General features: G+C 36.2%; 2 protein-coding genes across 2 annotated transcripts; one reads left to right on the forward strand and one right to left on the reverse strand.

Moving 5' to 3' along the window:
- Positions 1–863: 863 nt before the first annotated feature.
- On the reverse strand, positions 864–7,961 carry yipf6 (Yip1 domain family, member 6). The gene is made up of 2 exons (XM_030126518.1): positions 7,396–7,961; positions 864–1,976 (listed from the first exon to the last, which is right to left on the reverse strand). Exons 1-2 carry the CDS (start codon positions 7,732–7,734, stop codon positions 1,629–1,631), a joined length of 687 nt encoding a protein of 228 aa, XP_029982378.1. The 5' UTR covers positions 7,735–7,961; the 3' UTR covers positions 864–1,628.
- Positions 7,962–11,292: 3,331 nt separating this feature from the next.
- Positions 11,293–23,710, forward strand: snapc1b (small nuclear RNA activating complex, polypeptide 1b). The gene is made up of 10 exons (XM_030126517.1): positions 11,293–11,629; positions 12,575–12,731; positions 15,727–15,867; positions 16,718–16,822; positions 18,635–18,790; positions 18,872–18,934; positions 21,733–21,795; positions 21,885–22,023; positions 22,372–22,443; positions 23,193–23,710. The coding sequence occupies exons 1-10, from the start codon at positions 11,451–11,453 to the stop codon at positions 23,219–23,221; spliced, it is 1,104 nt and encodes a 367-aa protein (XP_029982377.1). The 5' UTR covers positions 11,293–11,450; the 3' UTR covers positions 23,222–23,710.
- The last annotated feature ends 839 nt before the right edge of the window (positions 23,711–24,549 follow it).

The raw sequence follows: 24,549 nt of genomic DNA on the forward strand, positions 1-24,549 counted from the left end.
CAGCCGACATTCGACAAATAAACCCTCTGTCCAGACAAACAGCAGCAGTGAATTCATCCAAAACAAGCAAAGTCTGAATGTGTGACCTGATTTATCTGATTGGCCTGAAAATGCATCGCTGAACTTCATCCAAGTCACACAGAAACAAACAAGAACACCAACTCTAATGTTGATCTGCTGTTATTTAGCAGAAAAACAAAGAGTACCAACTATTCGCACAGATTTAGGACTAAAACTTCAGAAAAATACTGTTTAGATTCTTTACAGGCCAGTTTTGTTTCACAAACAACATAAATCCCAAAATATTCACTTATTTTTCAGATTTCAGGCAGAAAAACATCAAATTAATTTATTTCTGAGACTGAGATTAAAGTGGCCTTTTTGCTTAGAAATGTTGAAAACTGACAATCCAAATGTTTTATGCTTTTTTTTTTTTTTTTTTAACCAGTTGATTAACCCCGTTATCTGTGCAAGTCTGGTAAAAATGTAAAAACGTTTTTCATAAAGTTTGGAATTTGTTTACATTATTTTTTGTACTTCAACAACTTGAGCCATAAATAAAAATACCAAATAATAACGGTCATATTTTTAACCCTTTAAATACCATGTTTTTAATGTAAGCAAACCATCACTTTTGATGCAAAAAACCCTTTTTCCCCGAATATGCTACATAAAAATTGGATTACTTTTTTTTTTATTCAGCCTGGCAAATGTCAGTGATTAACAGCAACATTGGCTACTATGAATTATTAATATTTTTTGTGCTAGGTCAAATATTAGATGCTAAAATGTGTCAGTGTGCATTTTTTACTCACATGGAGAAGGGTGTTAGTGTAGGAATTTTCTATTGTTTACAATGTGCTGATTTTAGTGGCTGGGTCAGAATTTTAAAAGTCTTGCAAAAATGAATAACTTTTTAATTCTGACCTAAAAAAAATTGTGAAAAATAATGAGCTTTTATAACATGAAGTGCAAAGTGTGCATAATAAGCTCACCTAGATACTGGAAGGTTAACTAGACTAGCTATACTAGACTGATTATCTTCATAAAGAGGGAGACTTTCTTTCAGCTAAAGACAGACTGTTATTTACAGCCCAGAAAACAAACTGGGTTTTTACACTTCAGTAAAGACTCTAATATAAAATAAAACTGATGGATGCTGTCAGATTATTAGTCACTTTGATAAAACTAGTGTTTCCTTCCGTTTCCACAAGCAGAAACATGTCACCCAGTTCAACTCTGACGAGGCTCAGTCGTGTTTTTACTGATAAATCAGATAATTCAGATCACAGATTCTATTTATAGATGAATGCACTGCTGCAGTAACTGACTATAAATTAACTTTTAAAGATGACAAATCACTGGTTTGCTCCTTTTCGACGGTGAGAATGAGAGTAATCACAGCCCCGGTCGATATTCATAGAACATTTCTATTTACATGCCTTCAGACCTTATTCACACATCGCGTAAACATTTCTGGAATGAACGTATTCATCCGCCTGCAGCACAGGAAGGGACTATTTGATGTCCCATGAGTCTCATCGCTCTCGTTGGGGTCAGTAGTCGTTCAAAGGCAGATTCTGGTGTTTGTCTCTTTTACAGTTCGACTCCAGTCTTTAGCGTCATCTCTACTGTGACGGCGAGAACGTCAGGACCATCCACCCGATCACAAAGTAGAACAGGAACACCGGGTACACCACCAGGGCCTTTCGGTTCGGCGGCTGGCTGTCGGCGAGGAAGGCCGTGGAGGCGAAGGTGGACCAGCCGAAGGACGCCGTGACCACGATGAGGCGCACGGCGAAGCTGACCGTCCCCGAGCTGCCGAGCAGGACCAGCCGACACACAATCATGGCCACCGTCAGGGGCATGATGCAGTAACCCAACACACACAGGCTCTGGAAGAAGGAGATGGTCCCGCCCAGAAGCTTGGAGTTCAGGGTGATGATGATGGAGCCGAACCAGACGATGACGAAGACCTGGAGCAAAGAACCCACCGTTAACGGCAAAAATCTACAAACTCATCTGAGTCGGTTAAATAAGAAAACTAGAAGCACTCGGAGAGCGCAGACCTCCGCCAAGGCTGATCAGTGGCCCCCCCCGTGGGCCCCCCCACCCCCGATCACCACCAAAATTTAATAATTTCTTCCTCATCCCATTTCCAACAAACCCTGAAAATTTCATCCAAATCTGTCCATAACTTTTTGAGTTATGTTACACACTAACGGACAGACAAACAAACAGACAGACAGACAAACAAACAAACAAACAAACCCTGACAAAAACATAACCTCCTTGGCGGAGGTAATAATTAAATAGAAACCCGAACCGAGAAGCAGGGGACTAGACACAGTGTCTGTGGACTGAATTAACCCTCTGGTATCCAGGCGAGCATATTATGGAAACTTTACACTTCATGTCATAAAAGGTTATATTATTTTTCACAATTTGTTTTAGGTCAGAATTCAAAAGTTGTTCATTTTTGCATGATTTTTTAAATTCTGACCCAGCCAATAAAATCAGCACTTTGTAAACAATGGAAAATTCCTATACTAACACCCTTCTCCGAAGTGAGTAAAAAATGCACACTGACATATTTTAGCATTTAACATTAACCTAGAACAAAAATAATAATGCAGTTTCTCACAATTTCAGCAAAAAAAAAAATGAGTCAGATCGCTACAATGTAAAAAAAATTATACAGTCCACTAGGGTTGTTTTAAAGAATGAGTCTAGCCAGTGGATCGAGGTAAAGGCCACATTTGGGTTCACCACTCATGGAGAGACAGAGAAACTGCTGCTATGTGGAATTCCCACAATACACTTCGCGACAAAATTCCCGAAAAGACCAGAGTAACATTTCGGTTTGTTATGTAAACAAGCGGACTGTGTTTATGATGGAGTCATCTACGAAGTTGTTCACATAGAGGGAAGTGATTCAGGTGCAAAAGCACAGACAGACTAAAGGATTAATGATAATTAATGATCCGGTGGTGCGGCTCTGTAGTGACCCGGGCTTGTGCTACTTTGCTTCTGTTTGTTTGTTTTAAACCAATCAGTGTAAGTGTTTGTGTGTTTATGTCCGAGGCAACACGCTTCAAAAAGTGCTACGTGCAACAAACACACAGCACTTTAACACTTAGCACTCCCTACTTTTTTTTTTTCTTTCCCTGCACTTTAGGCGTCTCTTTATGTTCTGTGTTGTAATTGTCAAATGTAGTCCATGTCTGTTTTATATGACAGACTAACTGTCATTGTTATAAAGTGTCCATGTGATGATGTTTTTTTATCTTGTCTTGTGAAGCAATGATACGTAGCACTGTGCCCAAGATGAATTTCCCCCAGGGGACAATAAAGTTTATTTTACTTTACTTTTTTTTATAATTAGGATATCACTCACTTTTACAACTTAAAAAAAATTGTGATGAAAGTCATACGCTATTTTAACAGAGATGAATATTTGTAGTTTCAGTAGTTTTTGAAGATTATTCCATGATCATGGTGCATGGTAGGAAGAAGACGTTTTGCCAAAGTCTGTCAGACCTAGTTAATCAACTGGTGAAAGAAAACCAGGAAATGCTTGAATTGTCAGATTTCTACAGAAAAATCCCACTTTAAACTCAGCCACAGAATACATGAATTTGCCTAAAATCTGACAAATAAGTGAATATTTTGGGTTTTATGTTGCTTGTGAAATAAAACTGGACTGTAAACACTATTTTTCTGAAGTTTTAGTTCTAAATCTCTGTGAAATAAATCTAAATCAATGACACCCTTGAGTGTTAATATCTCAAGGTATTTATTTATTTTTTTTTTACTTTTGACAAATCTGACAAATCTTTTTGCTCAAATATTTATCTCTGTTACTTATGGGTTAATTTTAAACTTTGTACTGCTCATTCGGTCAGAGTTGCTTTTAACAATGCATTCTGTATTACACATGGTTTTCATCATAGCTGTAGTGCTAGTGGTATGTTCTGTTTTAATAATGTTCACTCTTATTATGAGATGTTACGGAAAGCAATTTTGAATTTTCTACTGCGTTTAAGTGATTCTAGAAATGTTGTGATTTTTACAATTGTTAACTCTGACTTTTATACTGATTCTACACTTGTAAAATACTGGCACCAGCATCTTTATACTTGTTAGTGAAGACACGTGTCGTTTTTACATTTATAACCCTTTTTTTTTTTTTTTTTTAAATAAATGCTCATTATACTCTATGGCACAGGTGTCAAACATGTGGCCCAGGGGCCAAATCCGGCCCGCCAAAGGGTCCAGTCCGGCCCTTGGGATGAATTTGTGAAATGCAAAAATTACACTATAATATTAACAATCCTTTTAGTTCAAGTTCCGACCAATTCAGACCAATCTCAAGTGGGCAGGATTCAGTAAAATACCATCATAATAACATATAAATAATGACAACTTCAAATTTTTCTCTTTGTAAATGTAAATATTAGTGATGCACCAATTCAGATACAAGTATCAGGTATCGGCTCCAATACTCAGTGTGTGTACTCGTACTCGTAAAAGTAATCCGATACAACTGCACCGATACCACTTACGGCCGTGTGACATTCACAGTTCAGTGCAGCAGTTACGCAGCAGTGGAATAATGTGTGGGGAGTGTGAAGAGTGTGGAGATTTTTCTAAATAAATGACGGTGATATAAGTAACGCTGACTGCAAGTAATGTTACAGACACAGACAGATACGGACGCAGCGTTCTGTCCGTCCTCTGCGTACATTCCATCTGTTTTCCAGGTGCTGGTGGATGCGTACCCAGACGGAGAGGGGTACGGAGCGGTGTGGACCGCCACCAGTGGAAATGAAAACAAAACTTATCACTCATTTTTCTTTTCTCTTCCTGCTGAAGCTGCACTTTTAAACCTTACCAGTGAAAACGCTGCAATATTAGTATCACATTAGTGTTACCTCTGTTGTCTCCATGTTTGTTGTTACTGATTTTCTTCTTCTTCTCAAAAAACTTTACTCTTCTTTATGGTATTTGTCCAGTATGGTTAATTCAGCACTGCACCCCCTGGTGGATTAATTGAGAAACGCTCATTCCAACACATTAAATGTCAGTAGCAGCACTTTGTTCCAGTCAGACTAATGACAACGACAATAAAGCACATTTACAAAAGGAACTGAGAACTGGAATGGGATTATTAAGTACTCATATCGGTACTCGGTATCGGCAAGTACTGAAATGTAAGTACTTGTACTCGGTCTGGAAAAAAGTGGTATCGGTGCATCCCTAGTAAATATTTTCATGTATTTACACTAAAACAAAGTATAATTTTGCAAAAAATGTGAATAACCTCAACAAATATGAACAACCTGAAATGTCTTAAGAGAAGTAAGTACAATTTTAACAATATTCTGCCTGTTACTCAATGTTTTGTGTATTTGTAGATCCACTGTGATCTGTAATGCCACGTTTCCACTACGTGGAACCAGCTAAACTCGGCTTGACTCGGTATTCCTGGAGACCGTTTCCATTACAGGATACTACTGACTTTACAGTACCTGGACGTCATAGCGATGCAGCGCGTTATTTCCGAGTCGTCTGCTCAGAGAGTTGCTGAAAACTCGCTCATTACGTGTTGTCTCGTCTGAATTTTTACATCGGCCACCAAAGACTGAATCTCCTCGATCGACCATAGTGTAGTTTTGGGCTGTTATCATGTGGATTAACTTATTGCTATATTTACTGCTTTATTGCTATATTTACTGTGCCGCGGCACCTCGTGCGGCACCACCAGCACCTGGAGCCGTGGCGCACCTCGAGCCGGTAATTGGATAAAGGTTTTCTTTGAGTTCAAATGAAATTATTCCCTGCACGTAAATGGGTATGATATGTGTGAGCTTGCTGTCATATCTATAGGTTGATTCGTTGTTAATATGATGATTAAAAAACAAAAGACAAAAAACGAGGCAATAAAAGGATAGTAATAAAAGCGCATTTTCTCTTTCTTTTTTGTCGGTGGACTTATCGGGGTTTCCTTTGGATTCGTGCCAATACGAGATTGACTTGCTTTTGCACCGGCTGTGGATTCACGGACTTGAAATGACTTGAAAGACACTTGAAAGTGAACAAGTTTTTGTTTTTCGTTAGTGTAGGACTTTTAATTTATTTTTAAAATATAAAGATTAAAAACAAGTAATTACGTCTGTTGTAATATCATTTTCATTTAACATTACGCATGACGTGCGCATTAATTCTGAGATGCTTTAAATTTATGATGGTCTCTGGAGAGCTTTATTGGGTGTTTTCATTCAGAGTTGTGTTTTGTATATTTGTGAAACAATATTAACATTTGAAAGTTTATTATTTTTCCTTAAAAGTTCCCCTTTTGTGTGTGTTAATATTAACTTTATAAAGGTTAAGTTGTTAATGTTATCCATTCCTGCATACCTGGTAACAATAGACAGATTCTCCCCTGGGGTGTGGCAGGCAAAAAGGGAAAATCGTCGTATAAGCTGTGTCGGAGTATAAGCCGCAGTGTTTAAAGCGTGGGAAAAAACGTAGCGGCTTATAGTCTGGAATTTACAGTATAAATAAATAAATAAATAAATAATGTATATATATATATGTATATATATATATATATATATATATATTTATATGACATTATTCCTATAAATAATGGCAACACCAATTTTTTCTCTTTGATTTATTGCAAGAAGATTAAATTCTGATATCCTTTAACAATAAAATGTCAATAAACGGAACAAATACGAACAACCTGAAATATCTAAAGAAAAAAAGTGCAATTTTAACAAATGTTTTGTGCCTTGGTAGAGCTGATCTGTAAATGCACATGTATAAATCATAAGTTGAGGGAGAATATTGATAAAATTGTGCTTATTTTTCTTCAGAAATTTCTTTTTATTTTTTTTTTTTGATTATTCACATCTTTTTTGTTTTGGATAGTTTGTAAAATGTAAAAAAAAATTCAGATTTTAAGTTATTTAAGTTATTTTTTGCACTGAAGTTTTTTGAGTTGTCATTATTTATAGGTTTTTATGCTTTTATTTTATTGGTTTGGCCCGCTTGAGATTGAAGTGGGCTGAATGTGGCCCCTGAACCAAAATGTGTGTGACACCCCTGGTCTAAAACATGGAGAAAAGTTTGGAGTTGACATTATTTATATATTATTATGTTATTATTTAACTGGTTTGGCCCACTTCAGATCAAACTTGACTGAATCTGGCCCGTGAACTAAAATGAGTTTGACGCCCCTGCTCTATGGACTGTAACTACTAACATGTCTGATTCAAACCAACACATTCACTCCACGGGCCTGACTGGACCCTTTTGCGTCCCGGTTTTGGCCGCGGACCGTATGTTTGACACCCCTGCTGAGCTCCATGCTGCCGGCTGAGGTACCTCTGCGAACTGCGGGCCTCCCTGGTCGTCGTTGTCGGCCGCTCCGCCCTGCAGCAGGAGGGCCAGGGTCACGCACAGCAGCAGCGGGCCCCACAGGTCCCAGTCCCGCAGCAGCGCCGAGCTCCGCTTCGGGTACAGGACGTGGATGAACTTATTCCCGACCGCCCGCAGGTCCCGCAGGATGGTCTCCTTCACCGGCTCGTCCAGGGTAGAGAACTCCTCGTCCCGCCTGGAGGAGCCCACGGGTACGGAGATGTCCCCCTCCACCGGGATGTCCTCGGAGATGGAGACGTCGGACAGACCGGCGAACGGCCTGCTGGCCTCCTCCGCCGCCGCCATCTTACCTCGAAAGTTACAGAAGGAGCCGCAGTTTTTTAGATCAGCTTAAACTTCACCGACGCATTTATTGAGTTTATTCCAACAATGAACGGAGACAGAAGAAGGAGCTGTTGTGTAAGGCAGTAAAACTGGTCCGGGTCCAGTGAAACCAGTCCGGATCCAGGTCCAACGGCTCCTGCTCCACGTCAGCTGAGGATTGTTTACTACCGCGAGACGTCACGTATATCCGCGTGCTGCGTTCACTGACACACGTTGAACTTGGTTATTCTCTAAATAAAAGAACATTTTTTTTTTTTTTTTTTTTTTTTTTTTTACATGTTAACTACGGTGGCCCAGAACAGTCCAAAAAAGTATCCACTATAAGAAAAAAAAGAGAACAGCCCAAAAAATTATCCACTATAAGAAAAAAAAAAGAGAACAGCCCCCAAAAAAGTATCCACTATAAGAAAAAAAAGAGAACAGCCCAAAAAATTAGCTACTATAAGAAAAAAAGAGAACAGCCCATAAAAGTATCCACTATAAGAAAAAAAGACAACAGCCCAAAAAAATTAGCCACTATAAGAAAAAAAAGACAACAGCCCATAAAAGTATCCACTACAAGAAAAAAAGACAACAGCCCAAAAAAATTAGCCACTATAAGAAAAAAAGAGAACAGCCCAAAAAATAATCCACTATAAGAAAAAAAAGAGAACAGCCCAAAAAATTATCCACTATAAGAAAAAAAAAAGAGAACAGCCCCCAAAAAAGTATCCACTATAAGAAAAAAAAGAGAACAGCCCAAAAAATTAGCTACTATAAGAAAAAAAGAGAACAGCCCATAAAAGTATCCACTATAAGAAAAAAAGACAACAGCCCAAAAAAATTAGCCACTATAAGAAAAAAAGACAACAGCCCATAAAAGTATCCACTACAAGAAAAAAGACAACAGCCCAAAAAAATTAGCCACTATAAGAAAAAAAGAGAACAGCCCAAAAAATAATCCACTATAAGAAAAAAAAGAGAACAGCCCAAAAAATTATCCACTATAAGAAAAAAAAAGAGAACAGCCCCCAAAAAAGTATCCACTATAAGAAAAAAAAGAGAACAGCCCAAAAAATTAGCTACTATAAGAAAAAAAAGAGAACAGCCCATAAAAGTATCCACTATAAGAAAAAAAGACAACAGCCCAAAAAAATTAGCCACTATAAGAAAAAAAGACAACAGCCCATAAAAGTATCCACTACAAGAAAAAAAGACAACAGCCCAAAAAAATTAGCCACTATAAGAAAAAAAGAGAACAGCCCAAAAAATAATCCACTATAAGAAAAAAAAGAGAACAGCCCAAAAAATTATCCACTATTTTTAAATAACTTTATTTTTAGCGCACCAGCCTCCGCTTCTGGTAGGTTACTTTGTTAGCATTAGCCACATTAGCTGAAGGCCTCAAAAATTTTCAGCTTATGCTTTTATTTTTTGTGGTGGCCTAAATTTTAAAGCAAGAGACCTTTCGGGTAAACAGTGCCCCCTTAATTGAAAGGTGGATGATGGTTTTTGTTTTTGTTTTTTTTTCCTTATAGTGGCTACTTTTTTGGGCTGTTCTCTTTTTTTTTTATAGTGGAAATTTTTTTGGGCTGTTCTCTTTTTTTTTCTTATAGTGGATACTTTTTTGGGCTGTTCTCTTTTTTTTCTTATAATGGATAATTTTTTGGGCCGTTCTCTTTTTTTTCTTATAGTGGGTACTTTTTTGGGCTGTTCTCTTTTTTTTCTTATCATGGAAAATTTTTTGGGCTGTTCTCTTTTTTTTTTCTTATAGTGGATACCTTTTTGGGCTGTTCTCTTTTTTTTCTTATAGTGGGTACTTTTTTGGGCTGTTCTCTTTTTTTTCTTATAATGGAAAATTTTTTGGGCTGTTGCACCTCTGGGCCACCATAGTTAACCCTTTCATGCATGAATTATGAGAACCTTAGTCAAGATTTTTTCCTGACTGTTTTTATTCCTCTTTAGACATGAAAAAAAAAAAAACAAAAACAGCGATTGAATTTTTTTTTAATGAACCTATTTTTTATGGAGTTTCAAAAATGTCCACTCAGCTGGACACCATACATTTAATTTTTGAAGCAAAGAACCATGTATTTAAAATGTAATAACATAAAATGATAAACTGTGTGAAAACTATGAAATAAAAACATTTTTTAATGCAGCTAATCTGATGTTTTCTCACATTTGATCATACTCTAATACGAGTTATTACTCATTTTATGGAGATAATATGAAAAAAAAAAACACTTTTTGATCAAGAAACGTTTAATTAAAGTCTAATAACAACTAGCACTTGATTTAGATTCAACATGTTACCACAGATCAGGTTTATATAAGAACTGTAAGTGTTTTATCTGCACTCCTCTCTTTTACTTTATCTTAATTGACTGTTATTTATGTTTATTGATTATGTTTTAATTGTAATTGTATGTTTTTAACCTGTCTCTTTTCCATTTTTGTAAAGCATGTGGATGAATTGTACTATACGAATAAATTTGCCTTATCAAGAACAACAAAGTTATAATAACTGTATGAATGTCAGTGTATGTGATGATGCATAAGTGTCCACTGTGTTGGCTGATATGGAACTAAAACAACCAAACCCATGAATATACAAGAGAACAGCTGGAGAAGAACAATCCACTGGAGTGACCAGTATGCATGAAAGGGTTAATGCAGTGTTTTTCAACCTTGGAGTTGGGACCCCATGTGGGGTCGCCTGGAATTCAAATGGGGTCACCTAAAATTTCTAGTCCTTGATAAAAAAAAAAAAAAACAAACCTTACTAATAAAAAATATATGGTGAGTTGACAGAGACAACACAATACATAAAAACATGACCAACTGTGAAGCTGAAACTGAAGCACTTTCTGCCTCCATCCATAAGAATATACATTACATAGCCCAAACATTGTCTGAAATAAATGTTTATTTGTCACATAGAATAGCAAACTATTACATGATCAAAACTAATTAATTTTAGAAAAAGAAGAAGAAGAAGAAGAAGAAGTCTCTGTTTTGAATGTCTGGGGTCGCCAGAAATTTGTGATATTAAAATGGGGTCACGAGCAAAAAAAGGTTGGGAACTACTGTGATAATGAAACTATTCAGTTAAAAAAATATTTGTGGCTTTTCCCTCAATAACAAAACAAACATTACACTGGTGTACAAGTAAAATGCCTCCAGAATAAAACTAGAATTAATAAGAAATTTGTTTTTACTCTGAAGAAATGTTTGTCTCAGAGCAACCAGATTCAGATTATCTCAGATAATTTACTGACTAATTATGCAGAAAAAAGGTTAAAATGAATAAAACATATTAAACTTACACAAAATCAAGAAATAATTCCATTAACACAATAAGGAAGAATTTTAAATGATTATAAGCTCAGGAAAACTTACAAATATATATCACTTTGAGAATGTATAAAAAGTAATCAATCAAAACTATTCCACTACTTAGTTTCTGCTACATGGAAGCGCGCTGCATTCATTAAAGAAAATAATTTTCATCCCAAAAATCTTGTAACGTAACGCCAACCAAAGAGGCATTATTAAGAAAATAGATTTTTCTCACAGTCCGTGAAGGTATCGTCCGTCGCCTTCTAATGACGCACTAAAGCCTCGACTCGCGGTGGACTCGTTTGTTTACATGCCTTCGTCTTGAGAAAGCTGCGTTTTTTATTTATACTTTTAAAATGTCAGGAAACACGGAGCAACGGGAAAAAATACATAAAGTAAAGATGATAAATATTCACAGGAAACACCTGAAGTCTGACTATGAGGAGCTGCTGAGCCGATTCCAGCAAACCGACACTGTTCGATTCGAGATTTTCTCCAAAATATGGAGAGAAATGAAGTTTGCAGAGATTTTCTAGTAGGTTTTGCTGTTTTAAATCATTTTATTTGAATACATATTGTGACAGATATTCTGATATGAGCCATACAAAATGCAAAATACAATAGAAATGTGTCTAAATAAAAAAGAAAAGTAAAAAAAAAAAAAAAAAAAAAGTGGGAAGCAAAGAAAAAATAGTAAAAACGTGTAATGTATATTTTCATGAAATTTGAACAGTTACATTAACAGTATCAGTAGTTTAATTAGCATGTACTGCTTTTTGTCTCATTGACAATAAGCTGAATGTTTACTTTATCAGGCTGTTTGTTATAAATGTAGGGACTAATCGATTACATGTCAAAATTTTCTATCAGATTAAATAGCAATGAAAGTAATCCTTGACTACCTTACTTTTTATTATATTTCTACCGTTATTACTTTTCACCTGTTTTTAAAAATGTTTATGAACTATAATCAATGTAAAATGATGCATTTATTAAATACAGGCAACAGGGATAATTTATTATACATCTAAACATTGAGAATTTTGATCTGTAAATGCCTTGAAATTATAACACCAGTGAGTCAGATTACTTTTGTCTTCTAATCTTTAAAATGTCAAGGAAAGTAGAAAAAATGATCTGCCTAAAGCTCAAATCAGCCGTAATATAAAACAATATTAGTTTACACTAGCAGAACCACACACATGCAAAAAACATCTCAGATTTTATTAGGGATTGTCATACTTGGGAGGTGGAATTATTAACGGTTTGCAATGAATTGTCTTTATTGTGTTTATTTAATGAAAATAACTGGCTTTAAAGTCCATGAAACTCAGATTTTTATGTCTTTATTAGTACTGAATAATACTGAAAATTTGAAAACCTAGTCAGTAAATCAAGCAGATCATCTGCTGCTGTCTAATTTTGTATTTAAATGGACTTCATAAACTGCATGTGCACGGTGTGTCTTTTTATTTTGCAGTGGGACAGTGAGACACGAGAGGCGAGCGTTCAGTCGTCTAGCTCTGGATGTGGCCAGCAGCTTCTTCCTGCCGCCGTTCAGCTTCCAGATCCGTGTCGGAGGTCTGTACCTGCTCTACGGACTGTGGACCTGTCAGCTGACGTCGCCCTCAGAGCAGGTCAGGAAATAAACTAATGAACACAGGTAGAAAAGTGACCAGGTACATGATAACACCCTCTGGAAAGGTCTGGTGATGGGGTTTTTAATCAGAGATAATCAGATTAATCAGCACCAATAGGACATTTTACAGTCGTTTGTTATCAGCAGAACTTTGCTCTTTCAGCTGCGGATGAAGAATATTAGTCAATTCAGGAATTACTGACTTTGGGAGAGAACAATGGTGCTAATGGTGCAGACAGAATTGCTTAAATTTTGTAATAGTTTCCTCTTCAGATTGAGATTTATTTATGAACTACTTAGAAAGTGATGTTGAGTGACTTAGATTTATTTACTAAAGAGTGAATTGCTTTGGTTAACATGTCCAGTTCGACAGTTATTCAGTCTCTGATGGTCAAAGACTGATAAAATTTCCATGATATCAGATGATTATTTGTTTTTTTTTTCTGTCTGAAATTATTGCCCCAAACTATATCAGCTGTTAAAAATAAGTTGATGGTCAAGATTCACTGGTGAGAAACAGCTCATGAAGCTTAATATTACTTTAAAGCAGTGGTTCTCAATCTTTTTCTGTCGGAACCCCCTTTGGAGCATGAAAAATCTCCAAGCCCCCCTCAACAACATTGTACCTGTGGTGCAATTATTACTTTTACTGAAAGAAACATCAGTATCATAAGAATACTTTTTGCTTTTCCTTGAATAATTTGTTGTGCAAATTAAAAACAACTTAGATTTTTGGTTGAACGATACTAATGAACTCAACAAGACTGCTCCCTGAGACATTATTTTTCCAAAAAAAAAAATAGGAAATGAGTAATTATCTTCTAACTATGACATAAGGTACATTTTTTACAGAACAACAAACAAATTTTGGTAACAAAGATGAACATTATAACAATATCAGTGGCTGCAATGAGCCTGTTTACATTGCACATCTCAGAACATTAAAGTGCAAACTGTGCAAAAACAGAAACATTGCACATTTTTCTTTTCCCGTCCAATCCTTGTCCACTCTCCAAACCTAAACTCTTTGTCCAGTCTAGTGACAGATCACCATAGCAGTAGATTTGTTTGTTGTGCATCCCTACAATGAGTCCAGGGTGCTCCAATGCTAAAACATTAGTTCCACCTGCTACATGTTCTAACCTGAAGAAAAAAATAAACACCTAGAAATGATCCCACATCCCCCCGGCAAGCCTTCGTGTCCCCCTGGGGGGGCCCGCCCCACATTTTGAGAATCACTGCTTTAAAGGCAGCATTATTTCCATATGGTTGTGGTTTTAAAATAGTGATTACCTGGTTCTAATGGATAATTGAAAGAAATAAATTGTAATCAGTAAAGGATGTAAAATAATACGTTTTGTAAAGTACCAGTATCAGTTGTGATTGATACTTAATATTAGTCTCCTGAAGTGAAATAACTGATTTTGAGAGAAAATAATGGCTCAAAAATTAACACAAAAATGTTCAAATCTAGGTCTTTGTTCCAGGTAGGTTGATTCAGATTTGATGTTTACTTGTTTTGTTACTTAGACTTAGTTCATAGTTACTTAGACTTGGATTCTAATAAAGTGAATGATAGTGATTTCAGACACATTTCATTTATTGTTGATGTTGAAAATCTGTTGAAGGGCAGAAATTGTATCCGTTTACAAACCAACAAACTATTATTATCAGCCTTCAGAGAAAATCAGCACCAGTACAAACCAGTATCAGTCGACATCTAGTTATTGACATTTAATAATAACTTAATGATCCAAAAAAGATAGCATTTGTCTGTAAAATTAATATTAACCCTTTCATGCACAGTGGTCACTCCAGTGGACAGTTCTTCTCCAGCTGTTCTCTTGTATATTCATGGGTTTTGTTGTTTTAGTTCCATATCAACCAACACAGTGGACACTTATGCACCATCCCATACACTGACATTCAGACCATTACTGTAACTTTGCTGTTCTAGATAAACCTGATCTACAGAAGGGGTGGGATTAAATAAATTATACTTCCTCCCACTCCTTTTCGAATGTGCAAATGAAGTCATGTAGACGTATAAGTTTTGTTTTTGTTTTTTTGTTTTCTTCCATGACCTCTTACTACCTGTTTTATTTCTAAAGACTAAGTAAGATTACTTTGTGTTGTTGCATATTCAAAATAAACTAAACTAAAAACAAACAAACAAACAAACAAAATCAATTGCTTCTTACTGTTACTAAACTGCAATTAACTTTTTGTTTTTAATTACAAAAAAAATTTGGGTTTTTTTGCATATTATCTCCATGAAGTGAGTAATGACTAGTATTAGAGTTTGTTAAAATGTGAGAAAACAGCAGATTAGCAGCATTAAAAATGTTTTTATTTCATAGTTTTCACACAATATATCAGTAAATCCTTGTTTCTTCAAAAATTAAATGCATGGTGTCAAGCTGACATTTTTGGAACTCCATGAAAAAAAGGTTCGTAAGAAAATTTTCAATCGCATTGTTTTTTTCATGCCTGAAGAGGAATAAAAACACTCAGGAAATAAATATTAAGGTTCTCATAATTCATGCATGAAAGGGTTAATAGTGATATTGTAACATACACTTTTGAAATTTTGGCACTTAATCTTACATTTAATACTACTACTACTACTACTACTACTACTACTACTACTACTACTACTAATAGTAATAATAATAATAATAATAATTAATAAATAAATAAATAAATAGCATTTATAATGTACTTTTCATTCAGTGGAATCTCAAAGTGAATCGCCTTTTGACACTTAAGATAAAGGTGGGAAACGATGGGATTATTTTGGATCTACACTATACACAGGCCTTTTTACATCTGTTTTTTAAATTATAAACAGTACCCTGAGTTTGTCTAAATTCAAAGTGAACACCTCAGTTTCTTCTTTCTGTCCAAGTCTGAAGTTTTCATGTGAAGCAGGACAACAGAAGAGGCTGACATCACCTCCATCATGCATTAACACCTGTAGTTTGCTCCTGCAGATCCGTCTGGCGCTGAAGGACTGGGAAGACGTCCAGAAGTTTGAGAAGGACGCCGTGGACGCTCAGCACCTGGACGTCGTTTACATCTTCCGAAAGCTCATGTCCCAGAAGGCCTTTCACTTCACAGCCATGCCCGGCCTGGTGAGCTTCACAGCGGGCATTCAGACAAACACAACACAACAGAAAAGCGAGACGTACACAAACAAAGAGTGACGTTTTAACAGGAAAAACAAACAGAAATGATCAGTCGATAACAATTCATCAAACTCAAAATGAAACCAGCAGTTTTACTGAGAATAAACTGTGACAACCTGTTATATCTGATGTCTGCTTCGACATGTGTAGAAGTTCTTTCCTGTTTTAACCGCCTCATATTTTCTCACTATTTTGTCTCAGTCTTTGGTCTGAGCTGTGACGTGGGGGCTCATCCGGGATACGAACAAAAACGAGTATCATACACCTAAATAAAAAGCACTCCATAATCTCCCTCTCCTTTTTTGCCATAGTGTCATTCTCCTTTAATATATTTCTTGTCTTATAACTTTCATAGTTTATTTCACAAGTTTACATTCCACATTCACATCATACTCAACCCTTAGTGACCCCTCAGGCCATTTTTTGCACATTTTTGTCACTTTTCTGTGTTGAGTTGCAAAATGAAATGAGATTAATATAGATTAAAAATGAATGATATTTAATCATGATTAATCAAAATTAATCCACAAAAACCTGTGATTTACCTGATTAAAAATTTTAACCGTTTGACAGCCATAGTAAAACTCTAAATATAATCTAACTAAAAACCCTAGCCCTTCACTGTACCCAAGCTCCCTGAAAACAGAAGGAAAACCCTGTTGATGCTGTAGAAAAAGCACCTGTTTGACATTTATGTGATCATTTTAGTCTTGCTGAGATTGGAAAGGATGACGATGGCAGCCTGGTCGTTACGTCATCATGTCCTCGTCTTCTCTTCTTCTTCTCTTCTCTGCAGCTGTCGTTCAAGAAGCAAAGGAAGATCGAGCGCTCGATGGCATGTGAGGAGTTCATGGAGCGAGCATCTCGTCCACAGGAGCTTATCAACAACGATCTGCTGGAGGTGATTCTGGTTTTCTTTATCTTACTCTTAGGGATGCGCCGATACCACTTTTTTCTAGACCGAGTATAAGTACTTACATTTGAGTACTTGCCGGTACCGATATTAGTACTTAATATTACTATTACAGTTCCTTTTTCCTTTTGAAAATGTGCTTTATTGTCATTGTCATAGTCTGACTGGAACAAAGTGCTGTTACTGACATTTAATGCTTTGGAATGAGCGTTTCTCAATCAATCCACCAGAGGGCGCCGCTCTTAATTAACCATACTGGACAAATACCATGAAGAAAAGTAAAGTTTTTTGAGTCTTAAAGAGTCGTAAAAATTCCGCCATAACATATTATCATCCGTCATTTCAAATTTTTATTTTTTAATGATAATGAGATATATTTAATAGTATTTAATGTTCAAAAACATCTCAGTGATGTAGCAACTGTAGTTGCTGCTGGCTGATAAACCAACATGATATCACAACTCGCATAATTATATACACCACTTTTAATTGGCGTGTTATCTGTACACATTATAAGCTTTCCTTGTGTATGTTCATGTAGTGTCAAATACCATGCACTGAGGGTTAGGGTTTGGGTTCTGTGAACCAGAGATCTGGGCACAAATTGACATGCCATCAAATAACACATGAAAGGTAGAAAATGCGTACATATAACACACCAAATGCCATCAGAACTGGCGTATTCCTTAATTGTCCGTCATCCTTCACCGCATCAGTCCCTCTTTTTTCACCGTGTTTATCAATGCCGTCATATTTACTGGGCTTTCTAAAATAACTAAGGAGACTCTGCTGTCTGCACATTTTGTGCTGACAAAGTAGCATCTAATTTTGGCTAAAGTCAGCTAAACAATGACAAGACTTGACAATGACTGATTAATATGCACACTGGCCATCAACTGGACAGGGGGTCTACTACAGGGGAACTAACGGTGAGTCATGTGACTGAAGTACCGCTGCTGTATTCAGTGTAGTTGTGAACAGTGGTGCTGTTGGTTCTATACAGGTAGGATGCTGTTACGGAATGTTTGATGGCTTGTTAAGAGAGAGACAGACCAGCTATCCTGCGAGCAGGTTCTGTTCACAGTGTTGTGTGAAAACTTTCTTTGGTAGATTACCCTCAGTATTTTAATCTGTCAAAATGACGGACGGCCTTAAGAATTTTCCGTCATTTAAAAAAAAACAAAATCCGTCAATGATGGAATTTTTTCAGTTAACGTGACCTCTGGATGAAGGTAGTTGTCCTAAATATGTCAGTAGTTTTTCTCTAACTCACACAGTCGCTCTTTGAACAGATCCTCTACCTCCACGGTTCCCGCTGGTATTCTCCATCTGGGTATGTATCCGCAAGCACCTGGAAAACGGGCGGAATATACACAGAGGATGGACAGAACGCTCCGTCTGTATCCATCTGTGTCTTTAACGTTACTTGCAGTCAGCGTTACTTTTATCACCGTCATTTTGTTAACTCTCCACACTGCTGACATCACTCCTCTGCCGCGTACCTGCTGCACTGAACTGAGAATGTCACACTGCCGTAAGTGGTATTGGTGCGGTTGTATCAGAATACTTTTACAAGTACGAGTACAAGTACACACACTGAGTATCGGACCTGATACCTGATACTGGTATCGGTATCGGTGCATCCCTACTTATTCTGTTTGTTGGTTCATGTTGTTTGCTAAATCAAATCCTTTTCTGTGCACCTCTGAGTCCAAATAAAGGCACCTGGAGCTGAACCTGAGGCATTATTTCTTTGGACCATATAGTAAAATTAGATAAATATAATGCGTCGTCTTGCAGGAGCTGTCCAACATTCATGAACTCTACAACAACCTGAAGACGTCTGTCTGTCCCAAGTCAGAGGAAACGAATTCGTCCGTCCATCTGATCCACCAAAACCTGGTTCCTCAGCTTCAGGACACTGTGATGGACTTCTACAACTGGCAGCAAATGAAGGTAGGAACCAAAGAGTGTGTTTTTATAGACAAATATGTCCTTTAACTATGAGAGAACATGTAATGAATGTGGTTTTATCAGGATGGTCCCGATGAAACAGAAGCAGATGAAGACAGTGGCGAGGGGACGTCGTCTCAGCACCAGGTGAGTTGAGCTGAATGAGTTTAGTCTTTGTGTGATGTAGCGTACAATGTTTTTATACCTGTACATTTTAGTCTAGTTTAAGAACAGGGTGTCTACAGGATTTATGAAGCCGAACTGATGACTGTTTACAGTATTTTTTTCTGTCTTCTGTCAAATTTCAGACTTTCCATTCATATAAGTAACAGTCCAATGAGCCTCATAGTTATTATGCACCAATATGCACACAAAATACTCAAAAGAATACACTAAAATATACAAAAATCCCCCCAAAATACACTATAAAAAGTACAACAAATAGATAAAATACATAAAACACACAATAAACACGCTAAAAATGCACTAAAAACACAAAAAACACCCATGAATACACTTAAAAGTACAAAAAAAATAAAATAAAATACATAAAATCCACACTGAAATTCACAACAAATATGATAAAATGCACTAAAATATACAACAAATGCTAAAATATACAACAAATAAGCTAATTACACAATCAGGGTATCTACAGGATTTAGAAAGCTGAATTAATGACTGTTCAAGACATTTTCCTTGGTGTCTTGGGTCAAATTTTAGACCTTCCATTCATATAAATAACAGTTCAATGATTGTCATAGTTGTTACACACCAACATGCAAACAAAATACACAAAAGAATACACTAAAATATACAAAAAAACACCCCTAAATACACTAAAAAGTACAAAAAAAAGATAAAATACATAAAACACACACTAAAATACACTGTAAATATGCTAAAATACACTAAAATACACAAAAAATGGAAAAATATACAACAAATATGTTAATTACACAATCTATCTACTGGATTTATGAAGCTGAATTAATGACTGTTTAAGACATTTTCCTTTGTGTCCTTGGTCAAATTTTAGACCTTCCATTCACATAAATAAGAGTCCAGCAGGCCTCATAGTTATTATACACTAATATGTGCACAAAATACACAAAAGAATACACTAAAATATACTTAAAAAATACCCTAAAATGTACAAAAAAAAGATAAAATACATAAAACACACACTAAAACACGCTAAAATATACTAAAATGTACTCCAAAAATGTGCTGAAATATATCTAAAAGAAATATGGTAACTACACAATCAGGGTTTCTACAGGTTTAAGGAAGCTGAATGAATTACTTTTTAAGACATTTTTCTCAGAGGTCAAATTTGAGTCCATCCATTCACATAAATGACAGTCCAACAGGCTGTAGGCTTAATTGCTGTAATAAATTACATCGCATCATTGTTGTTAATGATATTTTCAAACATAGATTAGATTCGAATTGATTATATTAAATTAGGTACCTCATTAATATATGAAAGAAAATTGTTTTGTTGCAGCACCCACGTTCACATTAAGTAAGCATAAAAAAATTGGAATACATGCTAAAGAAAAACGGCATATTAATAACAACACGTCCTCAGTGCTGTTTTAAATCATCTTGAGTAACAGTTTTGTCCAGCTAATACATTAAAAGTGGGTAATTGTAGAGTTAAAAATGTGATATATCTAGCCTATGAGGAGCATGAGCATGTTGGGAAAACTAGCCATGATCAACATCTTTTTATAAGAGAAAATTGTCTCAGACCAGTGGATGGATTTACATTTGCAAACTTATCTTGACCTTAGTAAAGTTAAAGGGGTCATATTTTGCTAAACCCACTTTTATTAGTCTTTGGTTCATTTATTTGTGTATTTGAACCCTAATAGTTCCAAAAGTTTGAATTTGAACCCTCGAGGTGCTGTAAAGCTATCTTTATATTAATTCCGGCAAAAATCGAGTGGATTTCTACAACCAGATTCAATTCCTTCTTAATTTGTTATGTTTTATAACTAGTTACGTCACAACATTTGCACATATAAGGTCAAGACTTCCGACAAATATTTCTCCGACTGCGACATAATTGTTTGTCAGCAGCAGCGGTTGTAGTCCAAACTGAAACTAGAAGCACTCGGAGAGCGCAGACCTCCGCCAAAGGCTGATCAGTGGCCCCCCCCGTGGGCCCCCCCACGCCAAGGAGGTTATGTTTTTGCCAGGGTTTGTTTGTCTGTCCGTTAGTGTGCAACATAACTCAAAAAGTTATGGACAGATTTTGATGAAATTTTCTGGTCTGCGCCCCCCCTGTGGGCCCCCCCACCCCCGATCACCACCAAAATTTAATCATTTCTTCCTTATCCCATTTCCAACAAATCCTGAAAATTTCATCAAAATCTGTTAGTAACTTTTTGAGTTATGTTGCACACTAACGGACAGACAAACAAACAAACAGACAGACAAACCCTGGCAAAAACATAACCTCCTTGGCGGAGGTAAATATGTCCAGACTTGGAGCCGATTACCGAAAATGTTCAGTTGTTGGTTGAATGGGACAGAGCAGCACAGCCAACAACCTGGAGGGGGCGGGGCCTAAATTGGCTCCTGTGCATTTAAAGGGCCAGCGCTCCAAACCACCTTTCTGGTGTCATTAGTCAGAAATAGGGTTGAAGATGGACCTGTGGAGTTGAATTAATGAAGAATTCAGACACAAGCAGAGCATTTACAGTTTATGTAGACCAGAGGGAAATGTTTGAAAATACATAATTACATTTAAAAAGATGCAAAATATCACTCCTTTAATTCTTTTATGGAAACGTGTCAAGTGTGTGTAAATGCAGGTTGTGGGTTTTTTTGTTGTTTTTTTTTTTGTATGATACATTGTTCACATCAGAGTTTGGGGCTGAACCGAGTCCTCTTGCATGTAAATAAGCATCATGTGCTGTATTTTGTGTCGTCAGAGCTCCAGAAGAGCCGAGCTCCTCGCCTCCATCAAGTCAAAGGCATATGGACAAGCAGCAGAGGTTTGTGTTTATTATCACGGCGTCATGCATTTTTCCATGTATCAATCTGTTTCAGTGCCTTAAAACATGTGCGCTGTCTGTGTTTTCAGGCCTCTAAGTCACGTCGTCATCGTCAGGTGGAGTTGGACGTGACCGCCAACAAGGCTGGCCCCGACCACACAGAAGGTGACACCAAGAAAAGAAAGCTGTCACTCAAATGCAGAACCACTAAGAATGTGCATATTTCAGGTAAGTCCCTCCTACATCCTAAAGAGGTTAAATATAGGAGAGAAAAATTGGTTTGTTGTACTTTTTTTTTTTTTTTTTTAGTTTACGTTTTTGTTTGTTGTTAGTTGTTTTATTTATTTATTTATTTATTTGAAAACTGTAAAATTGGACAGTTCTCTCATCCTCTCAGTCTGTGCTGAGAGGATGTGTGTACTGAAAATGTGTCTTAATAAAAACATTATTTAAAAAAAGTACAACAAACTGATTCCTGGTCTGTATTTATACTCACATCAGACGTATCTGTAAACATATAGTCAGTTTCTACATTTTTGTTGTGTAAATTTGATCCTCTCTCTCTGTGTTTGTCAGGTGACATTTGGAAAGAATCCACGACATTCACTCAGATCAACCGTCTCACCAAGTTGGACTCAGTTCCTGAAGGTGCACAGTCAACAGCAGCACAAGTTCACGTGTCATTCACTGCAGGGCTTTTATTTAGAGCTGCAGCTATCGGTTATTTTATTTGCTTCGATATGATTAATCGATTACTTAAAAAAAACAGTAGTAAATTTGTGAAAAAAAAAACATGTCTGAAAAAGACCAAGAAATGTGTCCTTTATTCCAGAACCAGCTGAAACAACCACGACACAACCAAAATATTTATATAGAAATAACAATAACAACAACAGTATAAAAGTATATTGAAAAAAATCTCTCTCTATATATAGGCAACAAATAGTCAAATGACGTCTACGAACAATATGTGCACTGCAGTTTTCAACACATTTGTATCCAACTTACTAACAACTTAGGATGGAACCAACATGCAACTTAAAAAACTAGAAGCACTCGGAGAGCACAGACCTCCGCCAAGGCTGATCAGTGGCCCCCCCCCCGTGGGCCCCCCCACCCCCGATCACCACCAAAATTTAATCATTTCTTCCTTATCCCATTTCCAACAAACCCTGAAAATTTCATCCAAATCTGTCCATAACTTTTTGAGTTATGTTGCACACTAACGGACAGACAAACAAACAAACAAACAGACAGACAAACAAACAAACAAACCCTGGCAAAAACATAACCTCCTTGGCGGAGGTAATAAAGCCAAATATTTTTGTTTGTAAAGTTTAAAAATCTCTCAGTAACGTACACTAACATACTGCGGTTTCATTTGTTCTTTTATCCAGAAAAAGAAAAAAGAGCTGGAGCAGACTGAAGTGAAGAAGAGGATGCTACAGAGCCCTGCTTTTATATATTTTAAGATGCTTTTATTTTATTTTTGCACTGAATTGTTGTAAAGTTGTAAAAAAAAAAAAAAAAAAAAATCCTTATTATTGTTTTGACACTGGAATGTGTTTGTTAAAAATGACTTTTTTTTTTTTAACTGCACTGTCTTTGCTGTCTCTCATAATGAAGAAAAAATATAAATGAGCTGAGCTTCCACAACTTGTTTAAAATGCTGATGGATGTTGACAGGAAAACATAAAATCCTCCACCTTCCACCTTTAATCTGCTGTTTATATCTTGTGACTTTTTTCAATATGAATATACCTCTTTGTACCAAACTAAGTCTGTGAAAACATGGTTTTACAAAAGAGTTTAATGTTGAAAAAACTGTCCTCACAAGATGTTCATCTCTTAGAGTCTGAGTGTTGAAACATTTTATAAAGTTCTCTGTTTTATATTAAAATCATTTTTTTCCGTGCATGATCTTCATCTCTCTTTCTTGTGTTAAAATTGATGAGTAATCATGTTATTATTTTGGCTTTATTGCCTGTCCATTCTCCAATTATTATACTTTTTTTTTTTATTATTCAACCCAAATTGAACATCTTCTGTTCTCAGTCTATTTTAAAGTTGTCATTTTAGTCTTATTCCCTGTATTTTGACCCTCTTGTACAGTGTACTGGTGGTTGTTTAGTGTATTTTTACACCATTATTAAGACTTGGTTGGCTAATAGATGCTCTGTCACTGCTGACATTTTCACTTGTTGAAGCAGAAAACGCAGACATATCTCTATCCCATTGATTGTATCATTTTAGAGGTGTTAGCCGTGTACATAATCACTCTTGAACATCTTTTATTGTAAATTTAATCAGTAAAACCTGTGCTTTTTCTTGCTTTAACCCAAAGTTCTGGCTGTTTAGTCACTGGTCAACAGAAGTGATTAATGCAGAATTGCTGAGGTCCTTTTTAGTGCATTAAATGTATGTTTTTCTGGAATTTTTTGACTGTTGACATAGTTAAGATGTTACACTAAAATTACTATGAGAAATATTATTTAATCACTGGCCACATTCCACTTCCCCAGCTTTTTAGCTTGATTTAGCTAACTACATTAGCTAAGGTTAGCATTAATTTTGACATTAGCTTGTTCACTATCCAGCTAGAGCCAGTTAGCCTCATAATTAATGCATTTATGTGTTAAGTGACATTATGAAACATGACTATACCCATAACATGTAACAAACAGCTGAAATTGTTAGTGTTTGTGGTAATATTTTCTATTTAGCACAATGCACGGTTTGTATTTTCAAGATGGC

The sequence above is a fragment of the Sphaeramia orbicularis genome, chromosome 22, assembly GCF_902148855.1.
Source record: "Sphaeramia orbicularis chromosome 22, fSphaOr1.1, whole genome shotgun sequence".
Classification (NCBI taxonomy): Eukaryota; Metazoa; Chordata; class Actinopteri; order Kurtiformes; family Apogonidae; genus Sphaeramia; species Sphaeramia orbicularis.

Bases quoted from the DNA above. Each gene is read 5' to 3' on its own strand.
- yipf6 (XM_030126518.1), bottom strand. From the start codon at position 7,734: ATGGCGGCGGCGGAGGAGGCCAGCAGGCCGTTCGCCGGTCTGTCCGAC. The intron at 1,977-7,395 runs GTACCTCAGCCG...TCTTTGCTCCAG, and splicing joins GAGGCCCGCAGTTCGCAGAG to GTCTTCGTCATCGTCTGGTT.
- snapc1b (XM_030126517.1), top strand. From the start codon at position 11,451: ATGTCAGGAAACACGGAGCAACGGGAAAAAATACATAAAGTAAAGATG. The intron at 15,868-16,717 runs GTGAGCTTCACA...TCTTCTCTGCAG, and splicing joins TCACAGCCATGCCCGGCCTG to CTGTCGTTCAAGAAGCAAAG. The intron at 21,796-21,884 runs GTTTGTGTTTAT...CTGTGTTTTCAG, and splicing joins CATATGGACAAGCAGCAGAG to GCCTCTAAGTCACGTCGTCA.